The sequence below is a fragment of the Mustela putorius genome, unplaced genomic scaffold (assembly GCF_011764305.1).
Source record: "Mustela putorius furo isolate JIRA1106 unplaced genomic scaffold, ASM1176430v1.1 tig00003972_pilon_pilon_pilon, whole genome shotgun sequence".
NCBI lineage: Eukaryota > Metazoa > Chordata > Mammalia > Carnivora > Mustelidae > Mustela > Mustela putorius.
In genome coordinates this window covers 5,793,574-5,808,608 of record NW_025422115.1, presented here as the reverse complement: position 1 = coordinate 5,808,608, position 15,035 = coordinate 5,793,574, and the positions used below count along the sequence as shown (strand labels likewise).

Genomic DNA, 15,035 nt, shown 5'->3' with positions numbered 1-15,035 from the left:
CACTTAAAATTCTGCTCATCTCTGGTAGACAAGACTGTATCCTAATGATGATGATATGGTCCTGTTTGTTGAGCACACCATAGGCCAGGCCAAGGTTAGCTCTGCATCCGTCATCTCAATTACCATGCAGAGCGAGCCATGCAAAGATGAGAGGTTATGGGTTACATGATGCATCAAAGTTCCTGTGGTTGATAAGGAGCAGGGAGGGACCCCTATTCCAGAGGAGCTGACTTGGAAAATAACCAGCTATCATCTGGCTTCCAGTACCTGAGTAAGACTGCGAGAGCGTGACTTTGTAAGTGTCGAGTGAAGAGGCTTAAATAAGAACTACAGTGATTAAGCCTGATTTTTACCAGCCTCTGAAGTCTTTTGCAGAAGAATGAGGTTCCTGTGCCAGGTCTTAGGTTTCTTCTCTGTGGTTTGAAGAACCTCTGAAATCTCCACTCTGCACTCTGCTTTTCAAGCTCAAGTGTGCATAGCTTTGGGGGATTGGAGAGAGTAGGCCCAGGCATCACCAGCTATAACAGCCCAGACCCGCAGCTTTAAACCCAGCAACCTGACCCATCAGCTCCGAACCGAGTTGTAAAGTAACCTGGAATGTTCTCAGTTGTGGCAGATACCACCAGCCCACTCAGCTGTGGGCTCATTTAAAAGCCTCGGGGAGCTCCCCAGACTTTTTTCCTTTTGAAAAACACCACTTTTTGGAGCTGTGTGATGGGAGGTGCACTGTCGCTTAACCATGACTTCAAGAGAAGAGCAGCCCACATACCCTCAGCTTTGTCTGCAGATGAGGGAGAGAGGAGGCCCACCATCCTGAAAGGAACATGTACAGCTGGACGCTTACTGCTCTCTGCCTGGGCATTCTTCTGATGCAAGAAGACCCAGGAGGCTTCCAGATGTCTCGAGCATCTTCAGACCCCTAATCGGGAGAAAGTGAACCCAGGCAGCAGAGGCTACCCTGTTTCCAGTGCCATGGTGGGTTCTGATGAGGGGCAGCCTTGTTTCCAAACCATCAGCCATCCCAGCCTGGACAGAGACACTTTAGGTCCACTGTCCTGTCCTTCACTGACTCTTGTCGGGAGCAAGAAGAGGTCGGCTCCAAGAGGGACTCACCCCATTCCCATTTCCACTCAACTGTGCACACAGCCTTGTTGTTATTCTTTCCTTGGTCTGCTTCAGCTTTGCGTTCTCCTGCTCCTTTATTCAGTGCAGAAATCCCACTTAAATGTCTGGTTTTCCACAGATTTCTCCAAGTCGTTATTAAACTTCAAGTCAAGTCAAGTGGTTTGACTTGTAACCACTTTTGGATTGCTGAGCTCCTTAGGTCCCTTATCATCCCAGGGGCAGAAACGGATGTCTGCCCTGGATCCCCCACCCAGGACTCTTCACAAGGCAGCTATCTGGGGAAGCCCACCAGGTTCAGAATGTGTCATGACCCACTCGCTTTTCATTTCTCTCTATCAAAGCAACAGATCATTACAGCCAGAGTTCGACCGCCTTTGATCTGAAAAGTGCCACCCTTTCTGATAAGGACAGCTAAGGGGAAGTAAGCATTTTCTCTTTGAGGGAAAGACCCCAAGTTCAGGCCTTTGCAAGGCTAGCTTGACATATCCCCTTCTGGGGTGGAACTGTCCTGACTTCTCACAGATTTGGTTTCGTTTCCCTCTCAAATATAAACAGAAGCCAGCATTTTTAAAAGGAGCATTTCATAAGGATGAAAACAAAATAACAAATGGCCAATTCAGAGGGCAGAGGGGAGAATACAGATTAGAAGTTTGCTCCTCTCAAAAATCAGCTTATAAAAGGCACAATTCTAGCTCAGCCGTGATGGGAACGATTCCTGTGGTTGGGCTCTGGGCTTTCTCGAAGCCCATTATGACTGCCCCTATTCATAGCATTGCTATCACTGTGGAATTCTTTGGCGAGTGACACACGGTTCAAGAAAGGGGAAGCTATACTTTTTCTTTTTCTCTTACTGAAAAAAAAAAATTCTTGCAGAAGTAGATTTTCCAAGGGAGGGCTCAGGACCACAAATCCATACCACCTCCAAAAGAAGACAAAGGCTCTCCTTAGAAAATAGTTCTAAGTGGGAAAGCCTTTAGACAGAAACCCATGGAGATGGCCTGTTGCCAAACCCACCCCATTTCTACTTTCCCCGTGGAATCTCATTTAAGTGGAAACCTTCAGGAGTTCTGTCCTTCCTGCCCAAGCCAGCAGGCCACGTGCCCACTGAAGTGTCAGAGGGCTTGGCTAAGGCCGTGTCTGGACATGGAGGTGCATTCCCAGCTCCTCCCGGGCTGGCATGGCAGAACCCCCTCTGGGGCTGAGCCTTCCAGGGTATGGAGCACAGGATGGTTAAGGTCTCTCTAACTCCAATTCATTCAAGCCAACTGGAGTTGCTTAATGAAAAAGAGAGGAGTTGTTGCAAAGTTGTGGGGTGTCTCAGATCCCAAGGGCCTCTGAAAATATCAGGACCTCTCTCCATGCCCATCACAGTTCGTGTTTGTGAGTCATTTCTTCCTATTCCCAGCTGAAAAGTAGCTTTCTTGTGACTTGTCCACATGAGGCTGAAGTGTGACCCACAACACTTTGATCCTTTATCTGAATCTTTTGGGGCCAGATGTGGCCAAAGGATTTTTGGTGTTAGGTAACAACAGCACATCAACCATATATTACCAATACTTCCAGTGGGGTCCAGGGAAGCACCCCACAGTCCAGGGAAGTACAGGGATGTCTCTACCAAATAACGCATGAATGGTCTCTAACTGGAATTCTGAACACTACCAAAGCCTCATATTAGTCAAAGCTGTTTTTGCTGCCAGATGTGTTTACCACATATGTAAGAAAATGCTCACAGTTTTCAGAGCTTTTTGGAATTCTGGATTATGGATAAGAGAGTACAGACTTCCTTCAGGTTCATCAACAATGAGTAGACACAGCTGCTCTAAATCTGAATTTTAGTGCTGATTTTTCAAGACTGAGACTCTGATTGGTCCACCTGCAGTCAGCTGGCCTCTGTCAGTCTGTCAAGTTAAGGCCTTATGAAGCATAGCCATGAGGTCGTGATGGAGAGATAGACTCTGACTGGTATAGGTATGGTCAAGTGGCTTCTTCTGATCCAGTGAACTAAGGCCTGGCTGTAGAGTTATGGTAGGCAGCTTTGGGGACAGGGGACTGGGCAGCCTCCTCTGTATCCCCCACAGATAGCTAGACAGAGCTAGAGTGAGCACTTGTGATGGCCTCAGAATTCCTTGGTATCTCTTAGTAAGACCTTACAACCACTGGCAGAAAGAGAATAGCAAGAGTACTAAAACCCACAAGTGTCCTCTTCACTATGGAGTACCAGGGGGATTCCTCCTAGCCTCCACTAACCAGATAAGATAATATGGCTCTCAAACCCTTGCGCTCATCTCCCCTGCCTTATCTGTGGTTTTCCCATCCAAGCATAACTCCTGGCAACAAGTCAGTCGGTGAGAGACCAGGAACCACACCAATCAGTCCAGCCTCAATTAGAATTTCATTTGCATCCCCATCAGCCATGTAAAAGGGATGTTCCAAGCTTCTTTCCTTTGAGTGTATGGTTCTATAGTTCTTAAGAAGATTTGACCTCCTTCTGTACTAAGAATTTATCTGGGGATTCTTTGCCCACCCAAGGTAGCTTAGAGAGGAATATTCAGAGAATTTTGAGGGGCTCCTTTTCAAGTTTTATAAAGGTCATCCCGAGTCCTTTCTGGAGATAGTGCTATACTGTCCTAGAGGTATGGAAGTGCCCTAAATTCTGAGCACAGACCCCAGAAAAGGAGATGGACAAATGGGGAGTTTCAGCTGAGCAAAGGAAGGAAGGGTTACCTCTGGACTCTGTTCTATAGTCTGGGTGTCCCCAGCTGCCTAAGCCAAGGAGGACAGTGTCTACAGCTGGGAGAGTCCAGTGTAGGTGGAGTTGATTGTACCTGTTTGCCTGGGGTAAAGGCCAAAATCCTTCCATCTGAGAATCTCCATTTTCATCTGAGAATCTCCATTTTCCTGATGTTTAAAACAGAGCCTAGACAAACCATCTTCATCCCCTCCAAGTCTGGTCTTCCTACTTGCCACAAAAGAACCCCTACTTTTCTACCCAAATCCCACTTCCATTTCTGCTCAAATCAGAGTAGACACTCAGAAGCCAGAAACATTCATGAAACTGGTGGTTTGCTTTCAGCAGCACCATTTTGCTTCTTGGTATTTGGTGCTACTAGCATTCTCTGTCAAAAGAAAACTAGGCTGGGACAAAGAGACCAGGGTCTGACCTTGCCTGTCAGGGGACTCTGGGTAGTCACACACCTCATGTGAGTCTCCCATGCTCATCTATAAGATGGAACGATGACAGCACCCACCTGAAATGCATAGATACTACTTAGCATGCTGCCTTTGACATAGTAGATAATTAATTTCATTTATGATTTTGTCAACATCAGCACCATCATCACAATAATTACTGCTATTGAATGAACCATTTCAAAGCTCAGTTATTCCAGCACTTCAGTTTAAAAGTAATTAAAATCCATAGTTTTCAAACTGCTTGGACCGGAAGACCCTTCTTTCCTTAACAGTGAAACATAAGAGAAAGCCCAGTGTGTGAAGAAAATACCCCATCCATTCAGACTGGGAGCTATGGTGCTGCATTCTTCCAGTGGTTCCCCAAGATGCCAATGGGAAACCTTGGGGTCCCAAGGACCTCAAAAGTTTGACCTCAAAAATTTGGTCAAATGAACCTTCCAGAACGTGAGCTCAGTTTACATTTTAGTCTCTCATACTTCTTCCACTGGCTGCCTTCCTGGACCATTCCATCTAAATGGAGGGACAGCTGCCTCTAGCCTGCTATCTGGGGAATTGGGACATTCCTTCCACTTTATACCTTGCCCTCTAACAGCTCAGGCCCTTTTCATGGGGATTTTCACAGTCTGCCTCATCTGGGATTTTCTCTGTACTTGTCCATTAAACTACCACAAAAAGCATACACTACTCATCTTTCTTTACCAGTAGTGCCCAAACAGTACCTTGTGTGATCAAGGGACTCAGTTCCTGTTTTTTGAATGAATCAACTCTAAAGCATCATTACTTTACTTACCTAGGAAGTTCTTCACAACTCCCCTCCACAGCACCTCCACAACTAACTAGAACAAGCAAGTTGAACATATCTATTGAACCTTTGTAGTTTCTTTCTAGTGTTTTAAGGCAAGACTTCTCACGGGGCATGTTGGTCAACAGAGCTCCATGGGAGAGGAGCTGTGGAAAGCTGCTGAACATGTTTATGGCTTTCTGAATGTCATTCAATCATGAAAGCCCCAGAGCCTGGGTGAGACAACACATCTGCTTTGACAGGAACTATCCAGCTGGAATGCCAAGATCTTCTGAAGCTAAGTCAACTCCAAAAGCCTTTTTCTACCCCTGCACTTGCTTATCTGAGACCACTGGAAAATGAGCCAGTGGTGGAAACAAAGGGACCGACAGAGGCAGCACAAAAGCATTGGTGTTTCTGTTTCTGGAAGTTTCTTTGCAAAAATAATCACATTAATGTCATTAGAATTAGGTGACTGAGAGAGAGAAAGGAGTGTATTCCTCTTTCAGAGTTACATAGAAAAGAACAAAATCCATTCATTTATTTAAAAATAAGCTTGAAGATTTTCTCCCAAGATCAAGAACAAAGCAAGGATTTCTTCTTATACTGTTCCTTTTCAACACCATACCGGAAGTCCTAGCTAATGAAATAAGATAAGGAAATTGAAAATATACAGATTGGGAAGAAAGAAATAAAACTACATTTGATGATGACATCTACACAGAAAATCCTAAAGAATCAACAAACAACAACAACAACAACAAACCCAAAAGCTTCCTGGAACTAGTAAATAATTATAGCAAGTTTGCAAGATACATGGTAAATGTACAAAAATCACTTTCCTATATACCAGCAAGGACCAAATGGGGTTGAAATTAAAAACATAGTACCATTGACACAAACACCCCAAAAATGGCATATTTATATATAAAACTGTATGTGCAAGATCTATATGAGGGAAACTCTGATGAGTGAATTAAAAGAATTAAATGGGGAGATATTCCATTTTAATGAATAGGAAGAATCAGTATTTGTCAAGATGTCGGTTCCCCCTGACTTGATCTATAGATTTAGCACAATTCCCATGAAATCCCAGCAAATTATTTTGGGGATACCATCAAACGGATTCTAAAGTTTATATGGAAAGATTAAAATATTTACCAAGTCCTTCTGTAAGCCATGTCCTTGGCCTGGCCTGGGGACAAGAGATAAAAATCTCAGTCCTTTATCCTCTAAGGTCTTGCAGTACTATCAGTTCTTCAGTCTAAAGATAATTAAAACCTATCCCTTTCAAACTCTTTTAAAAATGGAACCCATCTTATAAAAAATCCTTTTGTATATGGAAGTCACTCAAACACTCATAAGACAATAGGATAATGTTTAAGGGCTTTGATGGAGGTGTATGCAAAGTGCAGTTGGAGAGTCTATGTCAGAGATGGCATGAGAGGAGAAAGCTGTGGAGTGGAACCTTCTGAGGTGTTAGGAAAGTTCCAGAAGCTCTGCAGGGAGGGATTTCCAGGTAAAGGAACAACCTGGGCAAAGGCAGGAGGGCTTATCATGTTCTAGGAGCTCACTTGGTTCCAAGAGCAGCAGAAACCAGGGGTTTCCATCCCATCAGGTGACATGGCTCTTATACATTGTCCTAGAGGCCCCTTTTGTTCCTGTATTTTCAGCTCAGCTTCTCCCAGAACCTTCTCACCATATATATCACAGCCCTACTGCTTTTATCCAGCAGCTGGTGGAGCACTAAAGCATTTAACAAAAGCCACTGCTGTGGAGACATCCACAGGGCCCACACCCCCTCCTACCCAGAGGCATTCTCATTCACCTTCTCCCCCTTTTCACCCTCACAACAAGAGAAGATCCCAGGATCTCCCTTGATACATAGTCAGTTCACTCAGAGGTCAGCACACAATAAAATGTTCCGCCTGGTGTTTTTAATGCCTTAAGGAAAAGGAATACTATATCTTTGCAAAGGATGAAGAGAATAAGGTAAATAAGAACCCCCAGAGCCCTCACTCACATATCTTTCTCCGTTTGCTGTGTGGAATGTTCCAGGGGCCAGCTGCATGCCTCTGAGGAACATGTGCTGGGCTTCTGTGACCTTTATTTTATATTGATTGACCTCTTGTCCTCTGGGCCACCGCCCACGTGCACCTGCACCCCACTTGGCTCATGTCTCTCCAGCACCTGCCCCTTGCGTGGCCCACACACCCCTTCCTCCATCAGTGTTCACTTCCCCCTTTCCCTCCTCAGATAAACCATGTGAACTCTACTGCTCACCCCTTGGGAAGGAGTCCCCACTGTTGGTGGCCGACAGGGTCCTGGATGGCACACCCTGCGGGCCCTATGAGACCGACCTCTGTGTGCATGGCAAGTGCCAGGTAATATGTTTTCCTTGTGTCTTTGGTGCGACTTTCTTTGGAGGGGAGGCTCCCTCACCCCCAGAAGTTTTTGGTACGGTGGGGGGAGGAGCGGGCAGAGACCTTGGGAGGTTTGGGGGGGATGGGTCTTCTCAAGAAGGCACTAGGGGTGCTCTCTCCTGCAAACTGGCACCCCTCCTTCCTCAGCAGCAACTGAGCATGAAGCCCACCCCAGGCCAGCTGGAGAGCTGAGGTGGCTGAAGAAGAGTGGCAACATGGTAATCTTAAAAAACTTTAAAGTAACTTAAGCCATTCCTACAAAGGGCTAGAACAGGTTGAATACTAAGATCAGGCTGGAAGATGCATGTGAATGTGTTATTGGACAAGCTATGTTGCATTTAGCTACCAAAGACAGAGTAGAACAAAGCTGACTCCTTCATAGGTGGTACCCAGGGAAGCAGTATGCCCAGTGCAGTATAGTCCTCAAAGCCATCCTGGTGTTGAAAATCTGTGACTCATTAGAATGAATGATAAGTATCATTTACGAAGACAACAGGAAAAACAAGGAGGGAGGGAGAGACGATGGATGGAAGCTCATCTTCCACTTGTGTTAAATCTCCCTGAGCTGGGGGCACACTAGAAGCTGAGCCTTCCCGAGGCAGCGCTCCCCAACTCAGTGTGATAGGACTATTTTTCCCTAAGAAGAAGCATCCTCCTGATGTGTGGAACTGGGGAAGGGAGTCAGGAGGCTGTGTATTTCCAGTGCCCACAGAGCCACGACTCAGGTAATGCCACCCTCCTTTATGCCACGTGTGTTGTATTTCCTGATGATTCAGTTTGACCTGCACCTGTCAGGAGCTAGTCCCCAAAGCCCAAAGCAAGCAGATGGCTAGCAGGAGAGCTGTGCACTTGGCATGGGAAGGAAAGCCAGGTCTTGCCTCCAGTATTCACTTTACTTTGTTTGGCCTCCAGAGACCAGCACCTGCAGCATGAGAGTAAGCAAGGAACACACTCACCAAGGGCTCCTGGGGGGGGCTTCTCATTTTGCTAAGAAAAGAGAAGCTGCGTCCCAGAACCTGTGAGGTCTCCATGCCTCCCAAAGTTAACACCCAGCTCTGATGCTCAGTATCATGGAAAAAAAACCAAAAAAACAAAAAAAAAAAAAAAACTGAACAATTGTAAATTCCAGGGGTCACTGGGGAGAGAAGCTGTCATTCCCCCTAACTGTACTGGTCCCAGAAACCTGCCTCTAGGCCTGGGACCCGCTGACCCCATAAGGCAGCACATCTTGCTTGTTCTCTCTGCCTCCTGACACCTGATGGAGTAAAAGGGAAAAAGGCAGAAACACACAGACACAACTTCTAGGGTAGTTCCTGTGGCCATTTCAACCCTAGTGGATTTTTTTTCCCTGCAAAGTCCAAACTAGTCCCAAACTGAGATTTTTCAGGAAAAGAACTTGACAACATCCAGGCATTGCCTGGCTTTATTATCAAATCCAGATATGTGTCAGTGATAGGCACTGGGTGCCTGAGAGTCTTGGCAAGGTGTCCTCCAGGGGAAGGAGGCAGTGACAGTGGTGGGGCTGGTAGCCCTCAGGGCTACAGTGTTGTTGTGGAGAATGTGCAGAGCTTGGAGACAGCGTGAACACACGTCTTATCCTTGTTACCGAAATTGGCAGCATTTCTCTGTAAAACTGCCAGTAAGTCAAGTGCAGGATTTTTTTTTTTTCTTTCCTAAATTCTACACTTACGCCAGCCATCCTACAGCACAATGATGAACAACCAGTGGGGTCATATGAAGTCGCAAGACATGATTTCAGCTGAAAGTGATCAGTGCCAGTGGGCCCCTTCTATGACCTTTGTTCTAACCCCATGCTTTTCAATGAGGAACTCTTCCCAGTGCCATGACAGCAAATGAGCCAGTTTATCAGTCAGAACAACGTGGGTGAGCTGCTGCACGATGGCTCTGACAGCCTTCAGTCTGTGGTCATCTGGGACCATCCAGCCAGAGCCTGCCCTGCACTTGAATGTGATGGCAATAATATAAGTATTGCCTTTCTGTTCCCAGAAGCCACCCCATCTCTGCCTGGCCCCTGGTCTGCCTCCAGTGCCTTCACCCCCATCCTGGTCATGGCATTTACTGACCGCTGTCCTAACCAAGCACCACTCCTCAACACAGGTGCAGACAGTGCCCCTTTCTCCCCAATGTTTTGTGGCAGGTGGGCTGGCTCAGGGTCATTGGAGCCTCACCTCTCCCCTCGTCAGTTCTCACAAGTACCATCTCCTCTGGTAGAGGAGATGAACCCCAGTAATCAGCTGCCTCCAGTCCTAGCAGAAGGACAACATTCCTGATAGGTGGTGGCAGCATGTACACATAGGCGCCTCATGAGATTAAATCCCTGAGAAACCACTCCCTTCCTGAAGGAAGTGAAAATATGACCTGTAATTTTACTAACCGTTCTTACTCCTCAGAGAGAAACCATAAAGCTTCAGGAAATCAATTCTCACAAGAATCCAACTTAGTAAAGTCATAGTTAATGAAGTTTTATAATAGTTGAGCATGCTTAAATAAGAGTATGAGATACCAGGGCACCTGGGTGGCTCAGTTGGTTGAGCATCTGACTCTTGGTTTTGGCTCAGGTGGTGACCTCAGGGTCGTGAGATCGAGTGCGGAGTCTACTTAAGATTCTTCCCTCTTCTCGCCCCTCCCCCCTGATTTCTCATGCTCTCTCTCTCTCATAAATAAAATCTTTTAAAAGATAAAGAAGAGTATAAGAAATTAAATACAAGTATATAGTATTGATGCCTTGTTACAGTAATTGCCAAAGTAGAATATTCTGGATTCCTGTGGTACTTGTGAATGATTAAGGCAAGGAAAATTGATGAGAAAGAAGAACAGTAATAAAAAAAAATCTCAGGAGTTCAGTAAGCTGAGGATCTGTACTTATTCATCAGTACTGTAACCTGATTATACAGGATAAAAGGTAGGAATCATCCACATTTTATATAAGATAGCGCTTACAGAAATATTGCCATGGTTCACTTACTAGCTTTTTCCTCTGTTCCCTTAAGCTATAAATTTTGCTATTTTGGGGTGGCAGAAGGAGTTCTGGGAAATTTTGAGAAGCACAGTGACTAGTTGGTAGAAAACGGAGGGGACGAGAGGCTCCCAAATGGCATTTTGAGCAGATTCCACTAAGCTTCAAATAGCAGGCTGATTCAAACCATAACATCAAACATGGAAATACCATTTTATTCTGTTTTTATGAGGACTGAGTTAAGTTTCATTTCAGTGAGTCACAAACTATTTAACATGCTGAAATGAAACTTAACAGCACTCATAAAAGTGGGAGCGAGTCGGGGAAAGAAACACAAACATTGTCTATTTTTCAGCAAGTCTGTATAAATCAGGAGTTCCATCATTCGTAATTCCTATTGTTGGCCTGCAGAGGCAAAGAAATCAAGTTAATATGTTTCTAATGTGCGACTTTGCCTCAGAGCTACTGATCTTAAGTGAGCGAGTCAAACTGACAGATCTGGATATACCTGAGACCAGGTACACTTGGCTTTTCTTTAAGGCCTCACCAGCTTGAGTACACGTGTAGACATCATACTCCAGTTAGGGTCCCACTTGCTTGAGCTCCTAATCTGTGTATGTGTCTTGGGCTGGATGAAAACCAGGAAGACCTTCAGGTCCCATAAGCTTTAGTGGAGCGATTATGTTTGGTTATCTTTGTTCTCCCAGCAGCTGGCTTGAAGGAGAGCCTTTGATTACATACTGAAGGAGAAACCCAGGGAGTGGATGTGTGGGTGGATGGGTCACTTGCTCTTAAGACTTTGTGATTGTGGAATCTGGAGCCCATTTCAGAGGACAGTTTTCATTATCCAGCATTTATTGGCCTCCCATTTTGTGTACAATGGCCCATTAAGCAAGTAGAATTACTGGTGGAATTTAGGAGGACTATAAGACTCTGGCCTCAGAGTCCCACTGTGTAAAGAAGGGTAATAAGCATGCAGGAAAATATACCAGGATCTCGTGCTTGGGCCTGTATGTCAACAACACCCTCTGATTGCTCCTGCTCCCCATGTCATGACCCTACAGAGGACTGTTGGTGCTTAACCTTTATGGACAAGCAGTGCCTAAAGCTCTGAAGTCATTCCCTGCACCCCTTCCATCTGATTAAGTTCCCTTAACAATTTCTGGGTTAAGCTGGTAGATGGAGCCTCACATGTGCTCCTCTCCCATGACAGGACTCCACTAAACTGATAGTAAAGGCAGGAATGCACAAACCATGATGGGGAAGAGAAACAGAGGTCACTCTTTGACAAAAGAAAGATGCCATGTCTTTCTGAAGGGTGGAAGAGAATGGAAGTTCCATTGAAGGAACAAAGCAGCAGAGGTCAGAACAGGAACCAGCAGAGTTACAACAGAAAAGAAAGCAGAATGCTTGAGGGCATCTAGGACTTGGGAGGGAGAGTAGGTGTGAGGTGTTGGCTGCAACTGAAGAGAAGGCAAAGAGTCAGACAACATGGCTGGCCATGCACTTGGAGCTTGACGTGCTGTTGCGTAATGATCTTCACACCTAGTATTGGGGCCCTCCTTTTCAAAGTGGTGTAATAAACTGTTCAAGGGCAGCTGGAGCAGGTATGTGACCTTCATGCTTGGGCACAGCACTCACCCTCCTGAGTTGGGGATTGGACTCCAATTTCCCTCATGCCAGTCCCAAATGGAAGCCTACCATGCAACACCTCCAACCCCATATACAGAGTCACTCAGTTTACCTTTCTGTACCTCATTCTCAAATACAAGCGGTCAACCAGAGATCATCAGCTCTTTGATGACCAAAAAACCAGTAACAGGAATAAGAAAGATGAAGAAAAATGCAGAGACACCGACCCTGGCACAAAGTTAGGATAATCTGCAGCCAAATTATCAATCAAGCACAGGAACAAAATAATTTGAGACACAGAAGAACTCAGAAATTTTAGTTTTCCTGCATTCATTCTGAAGAAATCATGTGTAGTTTAGCCAAACAAAGGTAAAATCAAGAAGACAAACATAGCAAGGGGTGGTGCAGCTAACACAGGAGCCCAGGCCATGCTGGGCTGGGTGCCGTACTACTGACCTAAAAGCTTTCAGTTAAAATTAAAGCAAGAAGTCAGTGGCATCCCTCCAACAGAAGAGAAAGAGTTGTAGTAAGAAGATAGCTATGAAGTTGAAGAAGGCAAATGCTTCTCCTGGCCAAAAGCAAAAGCAAAACAAAACAACCAAAGACCATCCAAACCTGTATGAGAAAGTAAGTCCCAATCCAAAATAGGAGAGAATAAACTTACCCACTGGGGAGGGGTTGCTGGCAGGTTCAGGGCACGGAAGAGAGAGGCAGAGGACCCATTCTGAAAATCAAAGTCTCCTGTTCCCATTTTGCCCCAGGACCCAGCTTTGGTAAGAGACCATCCTTCTTATGCATTCATTGAATATCTGTGATGTGCTTAACACCATGCTGGCTGCTGTGTTTGGGCATGGGGGACAAGAATACAAAGAATTGTAAGACATTGTCCTCCCTGTGGTTGAAGTGTATCCCGAAGATAAGACTTAACCCATGCAAGACCCTAACAACCAAGAATGAAGTCATGATTGAGAGTCAGTGAGATTTGATTTAGACGTAACAGCACATAGGGTAGAACTTTATTTATTCATTCATCAGAGATTATTGAGCACATTCTGTGTGCTAGATGTGCAGTAGCAAACAGGACCAAGGGGGTCCCTGTCCTCATGCAATGTATAAACAAGGAACACATAAACTCACAAACATGGTCGTTCCAAGGACTGATCCATGTGGAGAAGAAAATGCTGTCATAGGTTGAGAGAAGTTGTAGCTGAGGAAGATTGTGAATGGCATGGCTTTTCTCTCCAAGCAGATCGCAGCTTTGTGAAGGCAGAACAGAGTGCTCCTGGCAGAAGGTGGCTCTAAGGCTGGTGGGTTCCAGAAACAGGAGGGCTGAGTGGCAGGTGCTGGAGGGAGCGGCAGTGAGGGCAGGGGTGTCAGGCTCTGGGCCATATAGGGCCTGGGAGGTTGTGACAGGAACCTAGATTTCATTCTGACAGGAGTGGAGGGATTGAAGCAGAGTGAAGTCATCTTGGTTATGGAGAATTGGCTGTGGTAGGGTCTGAGTGGAATCTGGGAAACCAGGTAGGAGGGTGTTAGGGCAAGACTGAGAGGCAATAGGGCTTGCAGCAGGGGAATGGTAGGAGATTGGGTTCAGTGTGGATTTGAAGGAGAAGGGAGGTGAGCTGAAGAGATGAGCAGGTATGATGTGGTCACGGAGGGTCTTGATTTCCTGGGCCTTCCTGGGCCTTCTTCACCCTGGGCCTTCTCATCTCCTTAGGGGAAGATTAATCTGGCAGCACAGGAGAGGAAACAGGTACTGTAGGTCATGCTCTGAATCATCAGGGCCTAAACTGGGCTGTGACCATGAGCATGGCGAAAAAGTAGATACCAGACGCTTTCAGGAGAAAAAATCACCAGTTCAAAGATGAGGATGGAGAAAAGGCCATTGGATGTGGTAACGAAGAGGTTGTCTGTCATTGGTGATCTTCCATCAAAGCAGTGTTGGGATTCCAGGGGTAGAATCCAGATTTCAAATCACTAAAGATCGATATTCCTCACTTCTGGGGAAAATGGCCGCCCTGACACTGGCTCATCCTGTGCCCTGCTCCAGGCCACAGTGCTAAGCACTAAAGCTTTTCTAGGCTTTCTGCATGTTTCACAGGGTCTGTCTCTACTAGAAAGAACTTGTGCTTTCTCTATTAGGTCTCCGCTATCTTGAGCTTTTGATTGATTATGCCCTGGAAGTGCCCTCCCCTGGTGTCGCATACCCTGGTTTGTCAGAACAGTGCTCCCCACTGCAGACACGGACCAGGAACTTTAATACTTTGTTTGAAAGCTCAGCAGTGGATAGCAGGAATGGCTAGAGTATGCAGAAAAGTAACTGCTGGGGATCACTAGGAAAACCCAGGGAGATTCTAGAGTTTATTATTTGCTGTTTCCTTTGGTTTGGTCATCTTTCCCTCTTAGAATACCAGACTTCATAAGTACAGTTGTTAAAACTCCTTTAACGTTTGGGGTGTGCTTGGGTGGCTCAGCCAGTTGGGCATCTGCCTTTGGCTCAGGTTATGATCTCAAGGTTCTGAAATCAAGCCCTGCATCACGCTTCCTGCTCAGTGGGGAGCCTGTTTAAAAAACAAAACTCCTTTAATATTTGGAATTAATGGGGCGCCTGGGTGACTCTGGGTTAAAGCCTCTGCCTTCGGCTCAGGTCATGATCCCAGGGTCCTGGGATCAAGCCCCACATCAGGCTCTCTGCTTATCGGGAAGCCTACTTCCTCCTCTCTGTCTCTGCCTGCTTCTCTGCCTACTTGTGATCTCTGTCTGTCAAATAAATAAAATCTTTCAAACAAAAATGAAAAAAAAAATTTGGAATTAATTAAAAAAATAAATAAGTGGGGCACTTAGGTGGCTCAGTTGGTTAAGCATCTCACTTCTGATTTCAGCTCAGGTCATGACCTCAGGGTCA

The 15,035-nt window shown here is 45.7% G+C and overlaps 1 protein-coding gene across 4 annotated transcripts in view; it reads left to right on the top strand.

The window, feature by feature from the left end:
* Positions 1-15,035, top strand: part of ADAMTS17 (ADAM metallopeptidase with thrombospondin type 1 motif 17) — a 327,264-nt gene that overhangs the window by 208,319 nt on the left and 103,910 nt on the right. For all 4 annotated transcript variants that reach the window (XM_013060100.2, XM_045070851.1, XM_045070852.1 and 1 more), the window contains exon 14: positions 7,355-7,482. In XM_013060100.2, coding sequence (XP_012915554.2) covers positions 7,355-7,482 — 128 coding nt within the window. The remainder of the gene's footprint in view (positions 1-7,354; positions 7,483-15,035) is intronic.